This window comes from Canis lupus, chromosome 4, assembly GCF_011100685.1.
Source record: "Canis lupus familiaris isolate Mischka breed German Shepherd chromosome 4, alternate assembly UU_Cfam_GSD_1.0, whole genome shotgun sequence".
In the NCBI taxonomy this organism is placed as follows: Eukaryota; Metazoa; Chordata; class Mammalia; order Carnivora; family Canidae; genus Canis; species Canis lupus.
This window is the reverse complement of record NC_049225.1, coordinates 74,279,647-74,305,204: the sequence shown is the minus strand read 5'-3', so window position 1 is coordinate 74,305,204 and position 25,558 is coordinate 74,279,647. Positions and strand designations below refer to the sequence as shown.

Sequence of the window (25,558 nt, the reverse complement as noted above, 5' to 3'; positions counted from 1 at the left end):
AGGAAATCTATGTTAGAGCTGCCAGCTGCTCTGGGTGCATGTTAACCCGACTTGTGTGTGAAAACAGTACCTATGATAGAATTAGGAAAAGAAAAACTACTATAGAATTTCCTCAATTTCTCAGGACTCAGTAGATTTTGCTTCAGGTGCGGACAAGGGGAAGTCAGTGTGAAGACAGGGAAAGTAAGAAGGGAGTATGTTGTTCTGAAAAATCCCCCAGTCTAAACTGTTAAGAATGCCACATGATGCCCTTTTAGCAATTGTTAACAAATTCGTACCAGGACTACTTGATACACCACAGAAACTCTGTGGCTTCTTATTAAAGTGATTATGGGGCAGCCCTGGTGGCTCAGTGGTTTAGGGCCGCCTTCAGCCCAGGGCGTGACCCTGGAGACCTGGGATCAAGTTCCATGTCGGGCTCCCTGCATGGAGCCTGCTTCTCCCTCTGCCTGTGTCTCTGCCTCTCTCTCTCTCTCTCTCTCTCTGTGTGTCTCTCATAAATAAATAAAATCTGAAAAAAAAAGTGATTGTGTTACAAGACTTTTTATTACAAAAGTAGAATTTTAAAAATCATCTTATTTTTTATTTTGAATCATTTCATCAATTCCAGGTGGAGGCATACCATCATCAAACACGGAAAAACATTAAAAACAGAGAAATTAACTACCTATTCCTGTAGTGAGCATGATTTAATAAGAAAATGAGATAAACTTCAAAAACAGTAAAACTAAAGGTCTAAAAAATAAGATTCTATTTTTCTGTGTGTGACACGTGAATTTGTAGTCTCCATGCCTCCTGGTCGGCCTGAGAAAGCACTCCCCCTAGCGGACTTTCATAGGAATTTAAGCAAAGTTAAACTAGTAAATTCCTAGGTCAAAGAGAACACACTAAATAGGAAATTCTGTTAAATCAGTACCGTGTAGTGTGATGTAGAAACAATTACACTCGTTAGCTTATGAAGCATAAATAGCTAACGATATGTGCAGCTAAAATGATTGTCTTAAGTGTGCAAAAGTCAGTCTCTCCCTATTAAACCAATATATATTTTAAATTCTTCACAGGTCCAACTTTTAAAAAATACCTTAGATTGAAATCAATTCAGAGCTCAATAATTGAAATTAAATAGTGACTAATAAGATGCTAAAAGATAGCCTGAATGGAGGTTCTCTCATCTAACAAATATTTATTGAACATGTTATATATTAGGCACTGTTCTAGGTATAGGACATTCCAGTGAACAAAAGCCAAAAAGAACTGCCCTATTTTAAAGGAAAATTATAGTCCTTGAAATTCTGATTAAATATTCTCATAATTATGTTTTAGGTTTCTTCTGTTCTTGATGTTTATCTAAAAAAGTATTTGTACAACATTTAGTAGATTCATTCATTTCCTTCTTAAACGTGTCCTACACTTGACCAAACTCCAACTCTTTTTGTGCCAGCTGGCATCCTGAGGTTACCTGGGGGACTTAGTAGTTATCAGGTAGTGACTCTGGGCTAGACACCCAGCCTGCCCATGGACTCGGGAGCAGTGCCCACAGCTGTTCTGGGGGAGCGTTTTCCTGAAGTGCTTTGTTTGAACTACTCTCCAAACTCCTCTAATGCCATGTGGCCTGTTTTAAGGCAGGATTCCAAATACACCCTTCTGATGAATGTTTCTGATGAATATTAATATTACTCAACTGTTCTTTACCACAAATACCAGGGTTTGGGGGGGGGGGTGGTCACAGGTCACAAAGACAAAGACTAGCATTGGTAGGTAGGGGCCAGGGAGGCCCAATGAATCCTGCAATGGATGAGTTTTTTCCCCCATGAAAAACTGTCTCACCCACAAAGGCCAACAGTGCCTACCCAATGAGCTGTTACCACACAGCTCATTGGAACTTTATTTTAGTTATATATTTTTTCTACTAGAAAACAAGCCAGATAATCTTAGTATTGCATTTTATTAGATATCTACACACCATAAGAATTGACTGAAAATTACCCAAGAAAGTGCAAAACCACTTAATTGCTGCTTTTCTACATCTTGTTTGGATGAGAAACTCTTATGGGTGAATAGCAGGTATCTAATATGTACTTACTACAGTACTTACTGCACTGAACAGTGGCAGAGAACAAGAAGAAATTCTGTAACTCTGGTCTGCTTTATATCTTGTTTATAGCTTTCTTTAAAATACATACTTTAAAAATAAATCATTTTAAAAAATAAAAATAAATCATTTAATTACTCAGACTGGTTGGCAAAGCCTAAACTTCAGAACATTTGGAAAGAAATCACATGTAAAAGCAATAATTTCCGTGCAATTAAATGCATTAAAACAAAAAAAAAGTATCCTTCAAAACAGTGGTTCTCAAACTTTAGCATGCATCAGAATTTCCTGGGGGGAATTTTTCTATGCTACAGACTGTTGGCTCACTTCCAGAGTCTCTAACAAGATTCCAGGTAATGCCAATGCTGTTGGTTTAGGTGCCACACTTTGAAGACCCACTGCGTTAAGATATATTCTTTGCAATTCAAACTAATAAGCAATACTTACACACCGCTGCCTTTTCTAATAGTAAATAAATAAAAGAACATTTCAGGTATGGATTCATCAAATGTAAAGTTGAAATGTCTGACTTAAATAGATTATTCATCTTGACTCATAATGATTCCCATGAGTTCAAAAGACGGAACCACAGCACAGTCCAGTAGTGGGTAATGTGTGACTCCATGGAAACATTTACTTACAAAATACACAGCAACTATTAGGATACATGGACCTTGTTCCCATCTCCTCCAGCTTCTTCTCTTTAGAAAAATCCAATATCATGGAGATACTAAACCCAGAATGAGAATGTGACCTATTTCAGGTAGAGATCACAGTGAATGCCATACTTAAGACTCTGATTCAGAAACTTCTTCATCAGGGCAGCAGTAATATTCCACAAAACATATCTGTCCATCCTCATTCCTAATCATATACTGTAATGAGAGAAACCCTCGGTTATCTGTTCGGATAGATACCTTACACGACAGGACTAAGGCCTTTGTAGAGGGTTTCAGTAAAGAAATCTTGTATCTGTAGAGGAGTAAATAAAAAGCAGTTGTTATTTGGACATGCTTGAAGCAGTGCTCATAACTCCAAGTAAAGGACAAAAATTAGCCGAGAACTACCAAGTAACAAATATAAAAATAAAATAAAATATTTGTCCAATTTGCTAATATTTTTCATTTTTACAATTTCATCCACTATCACAACTCCAAATCCCCAGGTAAACCCAGCACTCTACTACTTATTTAGATAGTATACCTTTAGCAAGATTCAAAGTTTTACATTTATTTAATAGATATGCGATATTCACCATCATCACCAATATATTAAGAACTGACCTGTTGACCTGGGTTTGGTTACACTGAAATGATTCCATCAAATCAGAATCTTTGGGATAATCAAGATGGGAGCTTCCTGCATTTCCAAAAGTAGATAACCTACAGTAAAAAAAAATGAGCGATTCATTTATCCATTGGTCCAACAATAAGTCCCATTAGGATCTCAGTAAAGAAGACACTTCCTTAAGAAGCTCATTCTGGTGAATGAAACAGATACGTAAACAAATGCTGACAATACACTATACCAATTACAGTAATAAAGATTCCTGCAGGGTGCAGTGGGAGGTCAGAAGATCTAACACCTAATAAACAGCTTTGGAAAAATGAATCACCTAAGGAATCCAGGGTTGTCTGCCTCAATTTCATTACCTTAATTCTATTCTGATACCTTTCCCCATCCTTAAATCAGAAATAATACAAAAGGAGAGAGCTGAGGAGTGATGGAAGACCCTGAGCTAACTCATCGGCAAGCCTGGAGTCCTATTCCCCATCCTTACCGCCACACCCAGGAATCCTGGCTTTTCTGTATCTTAGACCTCTCTTCAGGCTGTTTCATGGTTTTCCTTGCTTGGCAGTATTAGCAGGTTGTGTGTAGACAATTTCTAAATGTAAAGGTTTAATCTGCAAGAATGTATTGATTATTTGCTGTGGGGTTAACACATTGGTAAGTACTGTGAGCACAGTGGCTGCTGGTCTTCCTCAGGCGCCACCTTTTCTCTCCTCTAATGTAACCTTTCTCTGAGCCATCTCATCCATGCCCAGCCATGACGAGGACTCCCAAATCTAAATTTCCAGTCTAAGGACGCCTGGGTGGCTTAGCGGTTGAGCATCTGCTTTTGGCTCAGGGCGTGATCCCTGGGATCCTGCTTCTCCCTCTGCCTATGTCTGCCTCTCTCTCTCTGTGTGTCTCTTGTGAATAAATAAAATCTTTAAAAAAATAAATAAATTTCCAGTCTAGACCTATCCCCTGAACTCTGTATGTTAAACTACTCCCTAGTGTTACAGACACCTCAAATTTAACAAATCCAGAGAAAAATTTCAACTCCCAGTTCCACATGACCCAATCACTTTTCATACTGGAGATGAAAGATACCATGATCCATCTAGTTACCTGTGTCAGCACAGGCATCACTCAGGTGAGGATCCTCTAAAATATGCTGTTTAAGTGCCCAGAATTTTAATTCATATCACTGTTTAAGTAGGGTTTCACTGATTTACCATTTTGGTTAACAATGTAACCAACCTTGATTCAAATTTGTAACTGCCGAATGTCATAAGGGCCCACAGCTTCTAGAGTAGATGTAAAAAGAACATTTCTTTCATATTTTTTCCTCCTTTACACTTTAATATTCTGATGTATTTCAAAACAGAAGAACTATTTAAATCCTCTCTCCAAATGGATTCTAATCCTGAAAATTTCATAATTTGTTGGTTCAAAATACCAGGAACAGCTTGATAGTTTTTGACATTGTATTTCTGCTGAAAATTGCCCTCCCTTAGGAGCTTACCTTGATCAATACCCCCTAAGTACTCAAGTACTGTTCCCTAGGCGTCTCTGTTAATTATTTTGGTACTTAGTGGCATGCAATTCTGCTCCTTTTATGCTGTGTCATATATATCTTCTCCTCATCATGATTTTAAGCTGTTCCTCTCTTAGGGGCTTTAAAACGTAGACATGCACACAGGAGGTGACTAATAGATACTCAGTGAATGAACCATGTACAGAAAACATCTGCTTCCTTCTGTATCCTGTACTAACTTGAAAGAGATACAAACACCTTTCCCAAACGTTTAAGACCAAATTTTCCTTGTGATGTAACTTGATCTATACCAGTAAGTAGTACAATGAAAAGACCTCTAGTTTATGAAGTAGGAGACTAGGCTACTTACCTACAAACCAAAACTATGAAGCTTTAAATACTGAGTTCATCTTCCTGGACCTTAGGTTTCCTGATTTATAAAACTATGAAGAGTAAAAGCTCTCTAAAGATCTGAAAATTCTATGAGCTGGGATGATAAAAATTCTGCATCCTGAGCAAATGTGTAAGCAGAGAAAGAGCAGACTACAATATTAACTATCATTGCCCTCTGTGTTCAAGTACCTGAAATAAGGCTTGTTGGGAGACATGGTGATCTGTAGGACCTCACTCGTCATATCCAATTCAGAAAATGCTTCACGGAGCCCCTCTGACTGCAGAATAATTTTATTAATGACATTGGTGCTGCAGAAATCAAAATCCAGAGTCTCCTCCGGCTCCTGAGTATTGATTTTGCAGACTGTCACCACTCCTCCTTCTTCTAGAAAGAGCATCAAAGGGTAGCCATAACCTTGGTAACACATCCGAAGTGCAGTTAAAGTCCCTGCAAGGTAATAAATCATATGTTGGGCTTAGCTTTATAATGTATGCTCAGCTTCTTAAGATTATTACAACTCTTGAAGATTATTCTATTCTGCCCAATTTCTAGCATATATCTATATCTATCTCCTTATAAGAAGGGATCATATTTTCCCTGACGACATATGTAGGCAATTCAAATAATAACAGAACTAGGAACCAGAACAAAATTTAACTCTTTGAAATCATTTTCCAGTTTGCCAAAAACACCTCAGAAATAGCTTATTGATTTTATATACCTACAATTTTCAGGATGAAGAATCTACATGGACCAATATTGCAAGTAACAGAATTACTGCAGAATAAACTATGCTCTTTCTCAACGGTACAATGTGCACGACAGTAGACTGCTTTGATAATGTCAGTGTATCTACTGTGTAAGGACCCTTCCAACCTTTTCTATTGGGAGATACTATTTACATTTCCTCAAACTTTAAGATCAAATTGAGAGAAAAAGAGAAGGTGGTTAATGGTAGTGTGGGTTTTAACACTACAAATCACTAGCGGAGGAGGAGGAATAGGATGGGACATTCTAGCTCCTTCCTCTTACTAGATGGAGAGCTACAGTGAAGAAGAATAGGGGAAGGCAGGTGCTTTTATGAAAAACCAGCTAGGGAATGCTGCATTAGAAAAATGTATACTTAACAATAACGGAATTGTCAGTACAAAATTAAAATATATTTTCTAAAGAACCACAACTGAATTTTCCCTAGCTAATCTCCATATTCCTTTCCTGTGAAATAAAATCGTTCTTCTGGGGATTCCTTGTAGTTTTATATCCATAGCAACCGAATTCACTATTCCTAAAAAAAATAAAACATGTAAATATTTTAAAATTAAACATTTCAGGAAATAGACAATTTATAAATAGGACTTAAAGAAATAAAAGCAAACACTTTTTTAACACAGTAAACTAGGTGTGAGAATTAGTTTCTGTTTTTCTCTGCCACTAAACTGTATAATTCTGAACAAGTTAGGGGAAAACACCATTTAATACATATTTTACAATGTTAAAGATAATACACATTCAAAGTCTTCTCTTGGTCAGTTCAAATTTAAAACCCCTAAAACGGGGGGTCCTGGCTGGTTCAGTGGTTGAGTGTCTGCCTTTGACTCAGGGCGTGATCCCGGGATCCTGGGATAGAATCCCACATCCGGCTCCCTACAGGGAGCCCGCGTTTCCCTTCCCTCTGCCTATGTCTCTGCCTCTCATGAATAAATAAAAAAAATCTAAAAAAAGAAATAAAACCCCTAAAACTTTGTAAATTAAAAAAATTATAAACACTTTTGTAAATATGAAAAAAACATAGCATACTTCCTATTAATGTGAGAAGTTGAAATCCATGATCATGACCAATGATAAATTTGCAATTTCTAAGATATTGTTTATTACTTCTAATAACTTCTCCTGTATTTTTCTGACCATTTGTATAATGCTTTTGTGTCATTATAATGATAATAGAATGGTTCACCTGGCATAGGACTTGATCCAAAAATAGATAAACAGTCTAAAAGGATAGTTAAATTTATTCGAAAAGTAACAGACTCTTCTTGAACTATAAACTCTTGAAATATTCCAGCCTGTGAAAAAACGTAAACATAAAAATGTATACATATTAATGAAAACTCACATAAAAGTTTCTAGATTTCACTTTATATGTTTTAAAAATAACAATGTTACGCTAACCCCATGAAAATAATTTCTGATTACCGATCAAAACATCTTAAGACTTTTTTCAACTATTATTAGTTAGAATACTACTACTCGGTAGTTAAGGTGTAACTGATTTCAGCACCATGCAAAACTTCAGGAAAGGTCCTTCATCTAGGTTCTTGGATCTAAACTATTGTCCCACGTGACTTCCCCTTGTCTCATTTCTGTGGCCATCAGTAGGGCTCAAGTCCTTCGGAAAACAGCCAAACAATCTGATAATGCATCAGTGATACCGATTTTCAATTTCTTTTGAGGACAAGAACCACGTCTTATCTATCCCTCTATATCTGAGGTTACACTATGCACTTAAGTGTTAAAAAAAATGTTGGATTAAATTTGAAATCCTATGTGAACCATACATATATCACTTTGTAAGGAGGGATTATAACCAATAAAAGGGAAAAGGGAAGTAGTTGCCAAAACCATATACTCTGGAAACAAATGTTTGGGTTCTCATCCCAACGCGGCCACCTGCCATCTGTAGGACTGTTGGCAAATCACTTAAAAGACGCCTATTTCGGGGCAGCCTGGGTGGCTCAGCGGTTTAGCGCCGCCTTCAGTCCAGGGTGTTATCCTCGAGACCTGGGATGAGTCTCATGTCAGGCTCCCTGCATGGAGCCTGCTTCTCCCTCTGCCTGTATCTCTGCCTCTCTCTCTCTCTCACCCTGTGTGTCTCATGAATAAATAAAATCTTAAAAAAAAAAAGTTATAAGAAACAGGCAAAAATTAATTAAAAAAAAAAAAAGACGCTTATTTCGGGGATCCCTGGGTGGCTCAGCAGTTTGGCGCCTGCCTTCAGCCCAGGGTGTGATCCTGGAGACCCGGGATCGAGTCCCGCATCGGGCTCCCGGTGCATGGAGCCTGCTTCTCCCTCTACCTCTGTCTCTGCCTCTCTCTCTCTCTCTCTATCATGAATAAGTAAATAAATAAATCTTAAAAAAAAAAAAAAAAAAGACGCCTATTTCGGGGATCCCTGGGTGGCTCAGCAGTTTGGCGCCTGCCTTCAGCCCAGGGCGTGACCCTGGAGACCCCGGATCGAGTCCCACGTCCGGCTCCCTGCATGGAGCTTGCCTCTCTCTGTGTCTCTTACGAATTAAAAAAAAAAAAAAAGAAGAAATGAGAGAGACGCCTATTTCCATACCTGAATAAAAGCATTTGCTTGCACACACTTTGCATTTTCCACCGTAACCTTGATTCCGTTTTTAGTGGCGAAACACGTCGCATGATCTCGGAAATGAATAGCCTTCAGGATAGTGGAGAGATGCCTGACGTTGTCAAGGCTGGCCACCAGGCTGTAGTCGCCGTCCTCTTGGGTCTGTGGGGTTAGGAGGGGCATCGCCCTCGGCTCCTGCGGCCCCAGGGGATGCTCCCGGTGGCCACACGCGCCGCTGCGGGTCGGCGAAGCCCTGAGGACCGCAAGACTCGGGTCAGGGCAGGGCAGGCAAGGCGGGCGGAGGCGGCCCGGGCACCCAACTCCGCCGGGCAAGGGCTGAACCCCACATCTGCCACTTCGGCTCTCTGTGACTCTGGGGGGGGAACGACTCCTCCAAGCTACGATTTCCCCGCCTCTAGCAAGGGGCCAGCACCACAGGGCAAGTTGTGAGCACCGCAGTTCCCGGGGGACCAGTTTCCGCGCCAAACCGGGCCTCCCCGCCCCCCAACTCTGCCGCTAACGGAACAGGGATGGAGCGCGGGCCCCAGGCAACCCCGTTCCCCAGCCTGCACACACGCGGCATCTCTTTACCAGTCCCGGGATCCCGGGACGCGGAAACCTCACCTTTGTGGCGGGATCCGGGCGCCAGGGAGCCCTCCGCAGCCGGGCCCCCCGGCAGGCCCGCCCGCCGCGCCTCCCGGGCAGCCGGGGAGGAAACGCTCGGCTCCCGCCGCTCTTTTCAGACCCGACGGCCACCTCGGCCACCGTCACCACAGAGCTGGAGGCGGCCTAGAGCGCCGCGCCTGCCCTACCGGAGACCGGAAGAGCCTACCACCGCGCCGGGGGACTGCGGGGCCCGGCGCAAAGCACCATAGAGATCGGAAAGGGGAGCGAGCGGCCGCGCCGGAAGGAAAGCCGAGACCGAAGGCGACCGGGCAAGATGGCGGCGGCCAAGAGGAAGCGGCGTGGAGGCCTGGCGGTTCAGGCCAAGAGACCGAGAAAGAACCAAGAAGATTCCAAGCAGCCAGCTAAGCTGGGCGACGTGGCAGAAGAGGCGGAGGAAGAGGAGAGAGGCCGTATCCCAGGCCCCGTGTGCAAGGTAGAGAGGGATAACCTCCGGGTTGCACCAGCGCCTGCGGCTCTGGCGCCTTCCCTGGGGCCGCCAACCTCGTGAGAGCTTTGCAGATTTCGGAGTTGCCTGTCTGTTGCCAGAGCTCGGCCTCGGCTCTCTTTCCCGGTCAGACGGACCACGGTGCTTACAGCTGGTTCTCGTGCACGTGGCCGCCCTCGCGGAGGCCAAGGCCGAGGAAGCGGGCGGGCCTCGGAGCTCTTGCGGGGTTCGCAGGGAAGCGGCCTTTGGGGTGTTCCGTCCCGTGGTGTGTCGTCTCCTTCATTTTTTTCTTCTTCTTAGGGGTGTTACTACCTTTCCTTTTAAAGTTATTTCTCGCTATCGGGTATAAATCTTCCAGTATCTAGTCAGCTACTGTCAGTCGGGGATCCTGAAGCTTGTTAAGCGTCCTTTAAAGAGTTGCGGTGTATCTATCCATCTATCTAATCTTTATCTATCTATCTATCTATCTATCTATCTATCTATCTATCTATCTATCTATCTATCTAGTCTAAGCTTGTTTAGCGGTCCTTTAAAGAGTTGCTGTCCATCTATCTATTCACCCACCCATCATCCATCTATCTAATCTATCTATCTTGCTCTTCCGCCGTAGTCAGCTACTGTCAGTCGGGGATCCTGAAGCTTGTTAAGCGGTCCTTTGAAGACTTGCTGTCCTAGGGACAATGATTTTGACTGGTCTGATCAGGTTTTTAACTCTTAAGGGATGTTGGAAGCTAGACTAGATAGAATGAACTCTCCTTGTATTCACACTTCTGTCACATGTCAAGCGCTGTACGCAGTCAGGCCTCCTCTGGCTTTGGGATTGCTAAACCAGAATGTGACTTCCGATAGTGTTGGGAGTTTCGAAGGAAACTAAGAATTCATGTAAGTTTATGGTTTGTATTCAGAAGAAGGCGAACACAAGTTGTTGGGCCTTCCTTCCTTTCCTTACCCTAGATTGGATACTGTGGAGGCAGAAATGGTCTTTGATTTATTTCTGTTTTGGTTCTCTTTCAACTTTCCTGGCCCTTAGCCTAGTTAGTACTCTGGCAGGTAGTAGGTGATAAATGACAGTGTATGGTGGAAAGCACTAGGAAAGGAGTTAGCTCTGAGGAATGAAAGGCGAGTTTAAATTCTAGCCCTGACATTAATTAACGTCCATATTTTGAGCTCCTTTGTCATCTGCAAACTGAGAGGAAGAAAATGTGATTTAATTTTTGTGACGAATAAGCTGGACTTCTAGAAGATTTTCAAATTAAAATTGAAAGTGCTGCTACTCTTCCCTTAACCTGGAAGGAAATATGATAGTATATGTGACATGAGTCATAAAATGAGAAATTCTGTGGAAGTACAGAAGATAGAGGTTACTCTCTTACCCTAAGACAAGTCAGGTAAGGGATCATGAGATTTAGCCCTGGCGCTGGATCTCAAAGTAAGCGCACAATTTCAGAATTCAGTTTTCAAAAATGAGAGGGAACAATACAGTGGCAAAGAAGAAAAAATGATCAAAAGCATTGAAGCGGAGGAAAAATGCAGAAAATCTGAAAAAACGAGCCAGTTAGCTCAAAGGTAGGGTTGATTTAGGGCAATTAGTGAGGGAAAAATAGAGATGTATTTTAGGATCTAGTGTTAAAGCTATGTTCTTTGGAGTTTGTTTAGAAGATCCTGGGAGGCTAAGGATATGATTGAAACAGTGCTTTAAAAAAAATTAAGCTGGTGCTAGTTGGCCAAACTTAATTGGAGAAACTCCTGTCTGGGAAGGCTAGCCATTTAGGAGATTTGACATGATAAGGATCTGAATTCAGGCACTGTGAACGGGAATGGAGTAAGAGTTCTTTTGAGAAAGAAATTGACAGCATTTGGTAGTGCTTATGATACAGGAGAATAGAGCAAATAGATGATTCAAAACCTGGGGGATGGAAATGATGGTTGCATCGTTAGAAAAATAAACAGGAAATTTGCTATGTTTAAGGTTTAGTATTCTAGAGTTGAATTTGAGGTAGTATTAAGTCAAATACTTGGGTTATTAAAAGTGGTGAGAGTTCTTTACATTTCTGTACATTTGACAGTTGAAGCTATGGAATGATTATGAGAACTCACTTCTGGAGAGAAGAAGAAACCAAGAGAAGAAGGCTAGGAAATATCTTTATTTTTATTTTTATTTTTTAAAGATTTTTTTATTTATTCAGAGAGAGAGAGAGAGGCAGAGACACAGGCAGAGGGAGAAGTAGGCTCCATGCAGGAAGCCTGACATGGGACTCGATCCCGGGTCTCCAGGATCACACCCCAGGCTGCAGGTGGCACTAATCCGCTGCGCCACAGGGGCTGCCCAGGAAATATCTTTATAGCATCAGGGGAGGTTTTGGAGAGATGGAAGAAGGAAAACCAAAAGTGAAGAAAGACAAGGAAAGCATTTCTGGGAGGCAGTCATGGTCAGTGAATACCACTGAGAGATTGTTAGGATTGTTTGGCCTGCTACCTGGAAGCTTTTTATGATTATTAATTTGTCTCTACTTACCTTATATACAAGGAGTTAACTTTTCCATTGGCTGTGTTATTTTATTAGAACCAAGGGCTATTTTAGCTTGCTTTTTTAGATAGGGGATCTAAATTTCATCTATAAGATAAAATTATAGATATAACTTCATCTATAAGACTTTATTTCAATAAAGTTTGCTTTTTTGCATCATCACATGATGCCATGATGGTTTGCCATGTTGTTATCTGTCATATACAATAGACAAAATGAAAATGGCAAAGCATTGAAATAAGGGTTTCACACTATTCTTGCCTCCTTGTTGTTTTGTTTTGTTGTGTTTTGTTTTATTTATCCATGAAAGACACAGAGGGAGAAGCAGGCTTTGTGAGGGGAGCCTGATGTGGACTCACTGTATCCCAGAACCCCAGGATCATGACCTGAGCTGAAGGCAGGTGCTCAACACTGAGCCACCCAGGCATCCCACTCCATGTCTTTTTTATTGCTTGCTTGTTTTCTGTTTTCCCATATGAGAACAGTGCCTGACTCCTGATAGGAATCTAGTAAATATTAAATTAATATTAAAGTTTTCTTGTGAAAGGAATTTTGACTGAGGAGTTTGTTTGAAATCAGGAGTGGAGGGTAGTCCGGGTGGCTCAGAGGTTTAGCGTCGCCTTCAGCCCAGGGCCTGATCCTGGAGACCTGGGCTCCAGTCCCACGTCGGGCTCCCTGCATGGAGTCTGCTTCTCCCTCTGCCTGTGTCTCTGCCTTTGTCTCTCTCTCTGTTTCTCTCATGAATAAATAAAATCTTAAAAAAAAAAAAATGGAAAGATTGTATATATAAACATCTCAGTTCCCTGAATTATACACCTGAGAGAGAGGCAGAATTAAGGATATAGTCTTGATACATTAGAGGATGATGGAGTATTTAAAAACTAGATACTTTTAAACTATCTTTAAAAAACCAAGGTAGGTTCAGTATGAGCTTTAAAAATTTTAACATTTTCTTTTTCTTTAGGGCAAGTGGAAAAATAAGGAACGGATTCTCATCTTTTCTTCCAGAGGAATAAATTTCAGAACAAGACATTTAATGCAAGATTTGAGAATGTTGATGCCTCATTCTAAAGCAGGTGCTTTTATATCATACACTTTAAAAGTTCTTATTTATAAACTTGTCTATATATTCTCACTTTAAATTGTTGTTTAACCTTGTCATTTATTCAGCCTTATCAGGTAAAGAACTCTGTTGCCTCAGAACAGTGATAAGGTTTTTCCAATTCACATTTTGTTAGAAATTCTTTGCAAAATTCATTAAACATTCCCTTCACTTTCTCAGGTATCCTATTATTATCAAAACATTTCTTGAAGGTCCAGGAATGCCTTCATTGTAGTGCTCTCAGATGTGATAAGCTGGTTTGTCCTTCCAAGTAATTGGTGACTGCTATGTATTGCTATCTGCTTTTTTTTTTTTTTTTTTTTTTTTTTTAAGGTTGGCTCCATACTCCGAGTGGAGCCCAAGCCCAGTGCAGGGCTTGAACTCACACACAATGCTGAGATGGACAGTCATACTCTTAATCACTGAACCATCCAGGTCCCCCACTATCTGCATTAAAAAAACAAAAACCTGTTCTTATTTAAAAGTTAATGGACCATAGTGGGATTTGAAGCACCTTTAAGGTGGGGCTCAGCCTACTTCTAAATACCAAAATATTCTTTTTAGTGATGGTGTATCTTTCAGGCAAATGAAGTTTTAAGTTAGAACTGCGGCAGTACCATCATAGAGCTGTTTTTGTGCCTTTGTTGAGGGGAGCTTTTGGCTTTAATTCTAGATAATAATTTTGTTTCTTAGACCACTGTTTCTCAAAGTCTGCTGTTACATCTTCATATCTCTAAGAGATTTAATTTTTTTTTTGTGATCTAAAACCATTTTTTAATCCATTTTCCTGACAACTGTGATTCAAAATTAAAATAAATCTTCTTCAGTTCAAATTTTAGTTTTCTTCAGTAAGTGTTCCTTAAACTGCAATCCTAGAACATAGTGTTCTGTTTGTAAGAGTGTTTCCATATTTGAAAGGGACTTATAGAACATGTAAAGTTGACAGGAGACCACTGCTTAGAACATAGTTTATGATTCTTGAGGACTGTTTTCTTTTTTTTTTAATTAAGATTTTATTTATTCATGAAAGAGAGACAGAGAGGCAGAGACACAGGCAGAGGGAGAAGCAGGCTCCATGCAGGGAGCCCGTTGTGGGACTGTTTTCTATTCAGTCATTTTTATTAAAAAAAAGTAACAAGATTTTTAAAGAGGTCATGTGTTTTTAGGCCTAATAATTTTGAAAATTAATAAAATCTCTTAAACTGAAGATTGTAAAAACAGTACTTTTTTAGAAAGCATGTGTGATTTGTTTGAAGTAGCTTTGAAATCTCTTACTTACTTTCTTTTTTTTCTTTTTAGATACAAAAATGGATCGTAAAGACAAATTGTTTGTCATTAATGAGGTAATTTTAGATAGTAGTTCAAGTAAAATATAGGAACACTGTTTAGGAATAAAAATATTTTGGGACGCTAAAGATGTTCATTATACAATAAGTTATTCGATGACTTTTAAATTGTTTTGTAAAAGATAGCTCAGACATTTTATTAACTCTTCAATGATTTGCTTATAAATTTTTATATACTCACTATCTCTCACAGTTTAGTGATTCAGTATAAATTATTTCTTGGTCATTCTTATATTTGTCTTACCTCACCAAACATTGACATTTCTAAAGGACAAAGTTTCTCTTTTATTTTTTTTTTCTCATCAGGTACAATACAGTGCTAAATTTATAGTGGGTACTTATTTTAAAAACTACCAACACGTACAAAATAAATTAAAAGTCCATTAAATATTTTTAAAACTACACATTTTAGAAATGTTTTTGCCAGTATTGAAAGTGGTGATACACGTGGTATTTGCTCTTAATTTTTAAAGTATTGTTGAGGATACTTAACTTTTATTTCTTACTATTTTTTAAGATTTTATTTATTTGAGATAGAGCACAGCAGGGGAGGGGCAGAGGGAGAGGGAAAAGCAGGCTCCTGCTGAGCAGGGAACCCAATATGTGGGGCTCCACCCCAGGACCTGATCATGACCTGACCCGAAGGCAGACACTCAACCAACTATGCCATCCAGGTGCCCCTAAACTTATATTTTAAAGCCAACTTTTAAAAATTTAGAGGAATTGTATCTTTAGATCATTTTCTTTCACTATTAGAAAGGCTTCTTTTATTCATTTAGCTTGAATTTTTGAGCCCGTGCTATATATGGCCTTACTTCAAGGCTGTGAAAACTGTTTTAACAGAACAATGCCCCTGTCGTCCAGTCGGGCTTATATTCTAATGGGGGATTTAGTCCGCAAACAAGTATGATTTCAAGTGAAGATAAGTGAAAAACACAGGGTCTGAGTTTCCAGCAACTGAGGCTAAACTAGAAAACAACCAATAAGTGTTGGTTGTTCTAAATCCAATAAGAAACAAAAGCAGTGGACCTAAGAGTTTTTTAAAGTTGTTAGGTTTAAAGTCACAAGTAGTTGAGAGTTGATGAATGCTATATTACTTTAGGAATATTACAGTAATATAAACTGTCAAGATGTAGAAGTTTAATTCAACTTAAATAGGTTTTCTAACTTTTGCCTTTCATCCCTTAGTGATTTCACAGAAGTGAAATCAAGAAATGATAGTATAGATTAGGAAGAAAAATCTTAAATTTCTTAAGCTTAAAAATCAGAACACTAAAGAGTTAGAAATAAAAATAACCATTATAATGGATGTAGTTGATTCTTGAAGGACTGTGTGTCCTAAGATTGGTGAGGCTAAATGTAGTGTGCTTTATCCCTAAGGCATCCTTTTTTACTCTTTGTAGGTTGTACATGGGAGTATGGTGGGAGATAGGGTTCCCAGTGAACAGAAGAAAAGCCAAAGTGTCTAGTTTGCCTTAGAATACCTAAGAGGGATTTTAAATGTTTCCTTTTGTGAATTTACCTAGATTTAGGCCTTTGTAGCCTATTAACTTGCTTAAGTATTTTTGGGGGAATCTAGATATTAATGCTTTGGTTCTCATTTTTATTATCTATTTCATGTTTCTATACTTTGTTTAGGTTTGTGAAATGAAAAACTGCAATAAATGTATCTATTTTGAAGCTAAGAAAAAGCAGGATCTCTATATGTGGTAAGAGAATGTATTGAGACTTAGGTAGAACTGTTCTTGTAAATGGACTTATTTGTATCTCTTAGGTTGCAGACTGCTTTCAGTCTTCTATGTTAAAAGATTGGGCCAGGGGATGAAGCAAAGTCATTTGATTTCACAGAAGTTGAAACCTTTAAAGAAAATTTAATATATGGATGTTATAAGCACGGCATAATGTCTTTTAAACTGTGAAGTAGTTTACTATATTCTAAATTCTATTTAGTTGAACAATTTCATGTTTCTCAGGCTTTCAAATTCACCTCATGGACCATCTGCTAAATTCCTTGTTCAAAACAGTAAGTTGACTCAATTTAATTTTTTTTTTTTTTTTTAGTTTAAAAATTTTTTATGACAAAATTGAAAATCATGCTTTTGGGATAATTGTGCCAAAGTTATAGCTACTTTTGTTATATTTTTTTCTAGTTCATACCCTAGCTGAGCTAAAGATGACTGGAAACTGTTTGAAAGGTTCTCGGCCCCTTTTGTCATTTGACCCAGTAAGTTTCTCATTTAGTGTGTGAGGTCTAATTTTCTTACTCTGCATAGTTGTTTAGTGGACATGCTTGTGTAGTTCAGTTAGTTAAAATTTAAAAATACAATTTTAAGACACTGTTGTCAAATAATATGTTCACTTTATTTTTGTAGGCTTTTGATGAATTACCACATTATGCTTTGTTAAAAGAACTCTTAATTCAGGTAAATATCTTTTCTAGAAAGTATTTTTAATAACAGGAGTATCTCTGGACTTTTTGTTAATTAGCTATCTGAAACATACATGATATGTGGTAGAATAAGAAATTAACATATCTTTTTTTTTTTTTAACTAGATCTTTAGTACACCACGGTATCATCCCAAAAGCCAACCATTTGTGGACCATGTGTTTACTTTCACCATTTTGGATAATAGGATATGGTTTCGGAACTTTCAGGTTAGCTTTAATTAATTTTTAATTACACTTTGAAATGAAGTAGATTATATAGAATTTGTAGAAAATGCAAATAATTATTTCCTTTGTTTTGTTTATTTATTTATTTATTTATTTATTTATTTATTTATTAAAGATTTTATTTATTTATTCATGAGACCCCCAGAGAGAGAGGCAGACACACCGGCAGAGGGAGAAGCAGGCTCCCTGCGAGGAGCCCGATGTGGGACTCAATCCCGGGACTCCAGGATCGTGCTCTGGGCCAAAGGCAGGCGCTAAACCGCTGAGCCACCCAGGGATCCCCCTATTTATTTCCTTTGTTTTAAATAGCTTTTTGCCCTCATAGACTTATAGCAATTAACAACTGTCTCATACTTTAACTACTTCTCTACTTACTTATTTCTAGGCTATGTTGGTATGGAGTAAGGGTTTTCTAAAAAGCAACTATGTTGGGGATCCCTAGGTGGCTCAGTGGTTTAGTGCCTGCCTTTGGCCCAGGGCGCGATCCTGGAGTCCCGGGATCAAGTCCCGCGTCAGGCTTCCGGCATGGAGCCTGCTTCTCCCTCTGCCTGTGTCTCTGCCTCTCTCTCTATGTCTGTCATGAATAAAAAAAAAAAAAAAATCTTAAAAAGAAAAAGCAACTATATATGTTTAGCTAAATAAAAGTTTCTCCAAAGAGGTGGGAATCTGGGAGTGGACATTGTTAGGACTTAGAAAAACATGATCCCTATAGAATGCATTTACTGAGAATTCTAAGATGAGTCATACGGTGACTCATTTAGGAGGAGAGGTGATTCTGGAAATTTGAAGCAGGAGTTCGGCAGGATAATAAATCAGAAAGGTAGAGAAGTGGAAAGAACAGCAAGACAGTTTCAGACAACATATGAAGTAATCTGGGCTCATTCCTGCACGTGGTAGTATGTTGGACACCCTGCAACGTGAGTTGAACATATCCCCTTAGCCTCTGAGGGCAGGCATACATGAACCAACATTGCTAGTATTTTGAATTCAGAAATTGCCTTTAATTCACGAATAAATTGGGCCAGGTATCCTTTTATATACCTTTTAACATGATGTGAATTAGATGTATAAACACAATTTAGGGGTTGACTTAAATTTTAAAAAGGTTCTCCACAGGTTACTTTAATACATTTTGTTACTGTGGTCGCAGTTTTAAAAATGAATTTAACCACAGTTTTTCAAGAATATGTGCACTGTAAGAAGCAAGATAAGGACCAAACTGGAATTACTCAATTTGAAAAGAAACACTGAGAAAAACAGTAATTTTCCCGTGACAATTATCTATAACTAGTGATTTATTTCAGAAAATAGTGAGAATTTCGCACTTGGCAGGTTTCACTTTCACCTTAATTTAATTGGTTCTCACTTCTTTGGGGCATAGTTGTGATGAGGTTATAACCAGTGTATCTTTGAGGAACAATATATCCAAACCAAAATGAAATGTTTCCTTTTTATTAAAGATCATAGAAGAAGATGCTGCTCTTGTAGAAATAGGACCTCGTTTTGTCTTAAATCTCATAAAGATTTTCCAGGGAAGTTTTGGAGGACCAACTTTATATGAAAATCCTAACTACCAGTCACCAAACATGGTAAGCTATTTTTGCTGTTTGGTGGTCCCTCAATGCCCAGAACTCTGGCCAGAATGATTCTGTCAAGCGATTTCTGTTAAGTATGAAACTAAATTTGTTGTTGTTGTTGTTGTTGTTTTCTGCACACATTTTTGCAAATTACTACTTTTTTTAATGACAAGAATGAAGGGGGAAAAAATGTGTAAGTGAATGTTCTCACCATATATTTGGAATGCATCTGATATTTTTTTTTGTTTTTAGCATCGGCGTATCATAAGATCCATCACAGCTGCAAAATACAAAGAGAAACAACAAGTGAAAGATGCACAGAAAATGAAAAAGAAAGAACCAAAGACTATTCTTCCACACGATCCCACTGCTGATGTTTTTGTTATACCAGCTGATGAAAAGCCGATAGAAATACAGTGGGTAAAACCAGAGCCAAAAGTGGATTTGAAGGCAAGAAAGAAAAGGATTTACAAAAGGCAAAGAAAAATGAAACAGAAGATGAACAGTGGCAGTGCAAAATGAATCAGTGGATAACTAACTTTTCAGTAATTTTATATTTATTTTGTATTCAGTGTGTAAATACGGTTTTATTATCCAGGACTACCTTACATCTCATTAGTGTGGCATTTAAGACAGAAAAACCAAATTAAACTTCGTGGCTTCAGTGGTGTGTATGTTTTTCTAAATATTACCAGAACTCATCAATTAATTTATTTTTCTTTTCAAAGCTAGTTTGATATTACTTAAAATTCAGCATACTTCAGGTTTAGCCTTGATTTCTTGGATTTAAATTTTGGGTTTAGCAAAGCTGAAATTGAAACAGATTTACTGGGTCATTTGCTACTTGTAAAACAACGAATTTTAGGCACTTTGAGAGCATAATTTCGGACGGTAACCTGCAGATAGACTGGTAGAAAGAAAAAACATCTTACTGAGATCGGAGTCCCTGAGTCACCAATGCAAGAGGCCTTGGAAAAGGTAATCCCTGATCCTTTTTTCTCACCTCAAGAAAGAGCACAATAAAAATTCTTAGGTTTAGAGAATCAAAGGATTTAATATATGTGTTGAAAGTATTTTGTAGATTACAAATTTAATTTAGAAGCAGTGGGTATAAATTGCTTGAGTTAATAATTAAGAGGAAGGAAAATGGAACAGTAGTTAGAGGGTACTGGAACATGTGAGTTTCTCTCCTGATGAAAGAACTGTTTGAGGCAGAAAGCAGGAAGCTTATATCCTGGAGGTTAGTTAGTAAGAGGGAAAGACAAGATTCTGGGTGTTAGCGGCCATGGACAGGTAGCTGCTGAAGAGGCAGACTGATTTACATACACATATCCATAACAGGATTGGATCATGTGTGTATTGTTCTGTGACCCACTTATTTCATATTAATCATTTCCCCATGTCTTTATTATAGAACATGACTAATTGCATAGTATTCCACTCTATGCCGTAACTATACAATCTATCCCCTATTGTGGGATATTTCAGTTATTAACTTATGGGTGCTTATAGCAAACATTTCTTGACGTAAATTATTTTATATCACCCTTGTGGTTTCGTATAAGTGGAACTCAAGTCAAAAGATACGAATGTTAAGACATTTTGTATTTCACCAGAGGTCAGAGTTCATATACTTAAAACAACAGTGAAATAATGACACTTGACAACAGTGAAATAATCATTGTCAGTTTGGTAAGTTAAAAAAGAATACCTTTTTGGGGAAGATAATAGTTTTTCTTTTGTTACTAATCTTGTTTTTGTAGTTCTCTTTTACTAATTTGTAAGAGCTCTTCTATGGCTGAGTTATTCTATACATCTTTCCCGGTTCCTCACTTGTATTTTAATTTTGTTCTTTAAATCTGTAGACAGAACAATTGATTTTCTATTATATTTCATTTTTTCTTAATTTTTTTCAAAGAAAGGCCTTGATTGTACAATGAGGCCACTTTATTTTGAAATAGTCTAAATTAGGCTACTTATCTTGCAATTCATATTAAGCAGGTAGGTCAGTTCAGAGGTTCACTTTTTTTTTTTTTTTAAGAGGTTCACTTAAAATACTTGTGTCTGGTAATGAAGACCAAATCTGGTTAAGTGCAGGGGGAGAAAAAGCTGATTTATTTCAGCAATTGAATATAGCCCGGGATGAAAAGCTGTAATTCAGGATTTGAATTTAAATACTCACATCTCAAGAAGTTAATTATAGGTTATAAAATAAACTGGCTCAACAAGTTGTGAGTTTGAGTGAAGACCCAAACTTTTAACATATTCTGAGGTGTGTGTTGTAGAGTTTTCATGGATTTTTTTTTTTACAATTTTGATTATCAGTTTCTACATATTTTCCTGTCCCAAATTACTTCCCTTTTACAGTCATTTATAGGAGTACCTCATTTGAATGAGAATTCGTCTTTATAGTCCATGTTCATTTAGAAGCCAACTCGTTTAACAAAGGTAATTCTTTAAACAAATTTATATCCAGTGTAATTGTCTTTACGTTGCTGTACAATGTTACAGGCAAAAAGAGTTCCCTCTTCTCTCAGGAGGAAAAAGGCAGGTGACTCACAAGTCCTAAACAAAACCAGATGTAGTTGGGGGAAAAAAGTTATTTTCTTAGCCACGTTTTATTCCTACCGCAAAGCCATTCTCAAATGGGGAGAGTTTCTATTTTGCCCTGTATTCAAACTCAACTATCCATTGCCGATTTACAAACTAAGGTGGTGTGTGGTATCTTCCTTCTTTGAAAAGGAGGCAGGTGTATGAATTTTGAGTATGAGTTGGTTGAATAGTGGTGTGGAAAAACTTGATGAGGTTTAGGGTTGGTTGGTCTTGATTGATAGGGCAGAGTATTAGGGAAACGAGGGACCACCTTGTACAATAGATGTTAGCAATAGAGCCAAACCTCTTTATGCATGGTTGACGAAACCGACACCTAACAACTGATGTATGTAAACATTCCACATTACAATGAAATACATTGGTGTGCATATTTCACCAACATATTTAAATGATAATTAGAATACTATTTTGATACCTTATCAAATTGTTTGGAACAGTTGTAGGGATCTCCCATCCTGTAATACTCTTATCAGTTAGATCAAGGAAAAAATGGTTAAATACTAGGAAATGTAGGATTAGAAACCAGAAAGTTAGGATTAGAGAGGAATGGATGGATGGGTTAGCACAATTTTACCCATATTGGAGGTAAAACATTTGGTATGTTTTAAAAAATGTGTTGATGCTGTCTCCCACTGTTCCAATTTAGGCCATCATATTTACCGTTATTTCTCTGCATATTGGTCAGATTGAGCAGTATTAGAGATCTCGATGAGTGGCGGCTGGAGAGAACTGAAGAGTTACACCCGGTATTGGGTCCACCTGAATCCTGCCATTGAGCAGTTGGGGAGGCCTGAATGAACCACTCGACTACTTGGAGTCCGAGTTGCCTCCTCTAAAAACGGGGCTCCACTGAGAAATTATCTTCAGAAAACAAGGTGTTTTCCAGAATCTCCCATCAGACTCCCCATCAGCCTCGGGCAGGCTGCCCTCTTGGCGCTCCTTACACAGACGGCCCACTGTGCCGCTCACTATGACGCCCGCCGCGGCCCCGCCCCCCGCCCGTCCGGGCCCCGCCCCCGCCCGCCCGGGCCCCGCCTCCCGCCTGTCCGGGCCCCGCCCCCACCTGTCCAGGCCCCGCCTCCCGCCCGGCCGGGCCCCGCCTCCCGCCTATCCAGGCCCCGCCTCCCACCTGTCCGGGCCCCGCCTCCGCCTCGCGCAGCCTTCCGGGAACCGGGCCCGCCCCCAGCCCATGCGGAGCCGCGGCCGCCGGCGCCGCCCCCTCCGCGCGCCCGCCTGCCGCAGCCCGCGCCGCCTGTGGCCGTCGCGCGCCTCCGCCGCCCCGCGCTGCTGCCGCCGCCGCCGCCGCCGCCGCCGCCGCGCTCGCTGGCTGGCCCGGTGCGGGCGCTGGGCTCCCGCTGCCGAGGAGGCCCAGCAGCGCCGCCGCCGCCGCCGCCGCCCCTTCGGCCCGGGCCCGGGCCCCCGCCCCGCCCCGGGCCCCGGCCCCGGCCCCGGCCCCGGCCCCGGCGCCCTGCCCGGCCCGGCGATGAAGTGTCACTACGAAGCGCTGGGGGTGCGGCGCGACGCCAGCGAGGAGGAGCTCAAGAAGGCCTATCGGAAGCTGGCCCTGAAATGGCACCCGGGTAACTACGAGCCGGGCCCCCGCCACCCCTCGCAGCCCTCGCAGCCCGAATAACTGCGGGGCCCTGGGCGGCCCCGACCTCCCGCGGGCTCGGGCTCGGGCTCGGGCCAGGTGCCGCTGCGCAGAGCCCTTGCCGCCGCCCGCCGCCCGCCGCCCGCCGCATCCTCGGCCCGGCTGCCCCGGAGCCCCCGCGCCCGCGGCCCCTCCCGGCCCCTCCCGGCCGCCCCGCGCCCGCGCCCGCAGCCCGCAGCGCCTTCTAGCGCCTTCCCCGCTCCTCCCGGGGGCCGGGGCCCCGAGCGCCTGGTCCCGGCCGCCTAGCTGCCCGTAGCTGCCCGTAGCTGCCCGTAGCTGCCCGTAGCTTCATCGCCGAATCCCGGCTGCCCAGGCGTGAAGCCTGGCCGCTTACTGAAATCCAGGCTGTCTGTTAAGTAGCTGTGCCCCCCCCCCCCCCCCCCCGCCCCGACTCCTTTCCCGGTAACCGTTGAAATTCAGACCCGGACTCCCCTTCGGGTGTCCTGCAGACCGAGACTTTGAAGGCGGTGGCTTCCCTCGCGAAGCTTGCCCGTGTACTTAGAAGTACGCTTCCTTTGGATGTTTTATTTGGTGGTAGGTCAGGCTCCTGGGAGGTTTCGGACTGGGAAACTAAGGGCTGTCGTTGAACCTCAGCTTTTTGAGGCTTCTGAGAGGTTTACGTATTAGCGCTAGAACCTCCAGTATATACAAGGCACCAGAGGAAGATTCTGAAGTGCTTAGAGATCCCAAGAGTCTTGCTGGGAAAACATGCTGTACCTAAGCCGTGAAATCTTAAATACAAGTGCAAACAAAACAGCACAACACACACAATTGGTAGTTGGATTCGTAGAACAACTAACAAATGCCCCAGGCATTCTGGGGACGAAGTTTTTTCACTGTGTCCTGAGAGGCAGTGAGGCTTCCCCTTGGCAGAGGAGCCTAGATTTATGCTGGATCCTAGAGGAATGGAACTGGGAAAGGTAAGCTTAAAAGTAGAGGCAACAGCATCATGGTGGACCAGAGATGGTCCAGGGGCAGTTTGAGGACAGTATTTATTGGAAATCTGAAAATATGTGTTGAGAGAAGAGCTGAAGGAGGGGCTTGGGACCCAAATGGTCAAAGGGTAACGTCTGGGGTTGAACAAGAAATAAAGGTATGGATTTGTTACTTAGAGTAATGATCACCAACGGAGGAACTTAAATATATATTGGAAAGGAAGAAAGTAAGCAAGCTAAACATTCATCACAGCAGGAAGTCAAAATTAATTAAATCCAAAATGAATAATTCTAAAGAGTATTGAACCATATTCTTAGAGTAATAAGGGTGTTCATCAGAAATTGAGTAGGAATTAGAAGGAAGTTAGAAATTCCTTGCCTTTTCTGGCTGGAAAAATGTGATTGATGCTTGTGACCAAATGCATATATAATTTTGATGATAATACTAAGATTTTTTTTTTTTTAGTGTAGTTTTAAGATCAGATTGTAAAGGGTCTTGAATGTTAGGCTAAGGACTGTCGAATTTGTTTTTCTAATAATGGCTGGTTTTATTAAGCTGTCTTGAGGTGGTACTGTGAGGGCCCGTGAGTGGACTGCAGAGGGACAGAGACAGAAGTCAGGTAGGTTCCACTATGGAAGGGTCCACACCAGGCTGGGGGTCAGTGGGAAGGAAGGGCCAGGCCAGGTTGAAAAGATGCTGTAAAGGAAAAATTACCAGATTTGGTGATTAATTGGAAATCAGTGCAAGGAAGGGAGGAAGAAGTATGCAAACATTATTAAAACATCACTAACTGTTTTGAAACCTAACTGGTTAGAAATGAAATGTGCATGTCTTCTCTGAATGCCATCATAAAACATAACATCCTAAATATCTTTTGGTGTGAAGATGCCTGTACACTTAAAGGATACATCCTCTCCAGGCAACACAGGATTATGATGGCTTGTTAATTTGTTACGTCCGTCAGTCAGCGAATGTTTAATTCATGCTGTGTGCAGGGTTCTGTGTTAGATGTTTCTGAGGTTAACATATGGGGTTTGCTCCAAAAAGAATTTGTACTTCAAAACAAAGGCTGCTCATTTTTCATTGTTAAAGGTATTTGTTTTTTTGTTGAGCCACCGAACATAATCTTCAGTAGGGTCAACATTACTTCCAGTGAGATCACTCCTTGTGAAGGGAAGGTTTTTATTTGATGCCACGAGCACTTTGATGTGTGAATGAGACAGGGACAGTCCCTTCCCTGCTGGCACAAAGTCATCAGAGAGTCACAGGAAAACAGGCAGTTGCAGTCTGATGAGATCAGGATGGTATGAAGGCAATAGAAGATGCTTATGAGCACATATGCCTGACCTGGACTGGGTTTGTGTGTAGGTGGGAGAGATGTGC

General features: G+C 40.6%; 3 protein-coding genes across 17 annotated transcripts in view; 2 read left to right on the top strand and 1 right to left on the bottom strand.

Annotated features, from left to right (window-relative positions):
• Positions 1-22,560, bottom strand: part of RAD1 (RAD1 checkpoint DNA exonuclease) — a 61,508-nt gene extending 38,948 nt beyond the window's left edge. For 2 of the 7 annotated variants that reach the window (XM_038535370.1, XM_038535369.1), the window contains exons 1-6: positions 19,187-19,255; positions 8,627-8,891; positions 7,244-7,352; positions 5,478-5,736; positions 3,376-3,474; positions 3,010-3,064 (exon numbers count right to left, since the gene is read on the bottom strand). In XM_038535370.1, coding sequence (XP_038391298.1) covers positions 3,010-3,064; positions 3,376-3,474; positions 5,478-5,736; positions 7,244-7,352; positions 8,627-8,891; positions 19,187-19,230 — 831 coding nt within the window. In that variant the 5' untranslated portion in view covers positions 19,231-19,255. Of the gene's footprint in view, positions 1-527; positions 3,065-3,375; positions 3,475-5,477; positions 5,737-7,243; positions 7,353-8,626; positions 8,892-9,262; positions 9,419-19,186; positions 19,256-20,686; positions 20,835-21,358; positions 21,541-22,248 lie in introns of those variants that run through there. The other 5 variants (XM_038535367.1, XM_038535368.1, XR_005358604.1 and 2 more) reach the window with 5 other exon arrangements.
• On the top strand, positions 9,516-19,639 carry BRIX1 (biogenesis of ribosomes BRX1). Its single transcript, XM_038535366.1, has 10 exons — positions 9,516-9,737; positions 13,241-13,352; positions 14,678-14,721; positions 16,363-16,433; positions 16,698-16,747; positions 16,875-16,948; positions 17,097-17,147; positions 17,279-17,380; positions 18,859-18,987; positions 19,228-19,639. Exons 1-10 carry the CDS (start codon positions 9,579-9,581, stop codon positions 19,495-19,497), a joined length of 1,062 nt encoding a protein of 353 aa, XP_038391294.1. The 5' UTR covers positions 9,516-9,578; the 3' UTR covers positions 19,498-19,639.
• A 464-nt stretch (positions 22,561-23,024) lies between the features above and the next one.
• Positions 23,025-25,558, top strand: part of DNAJC21 (DnaJ heat shock protein family (Hsp40) member C21) — a 44,107-nt gene continuing 41,573 nt past the window's right edge. For 8 of the 9 annotated variants that reach the window (XR_005358602.1, XR_005358601.1, XR_005358600.1 and 5 more), the window contains exon 1: positions 23,732-24,159. Coding sequence is in view for 2 of the 9 variants with exons in the window: in XM_038535356.1 (XP_038391284.1) it covers positions 24,127-24,159 (33 nt within the window). In the remaining 7 variants the exon portion in view is untranslated. Of the gene's footprint in view, positions 23,169-23,731; positions 24,160-25,558 lie in introns of those variants that run through there. The other variant, XM_038535357.1, reaches the window with a different exon arrangement.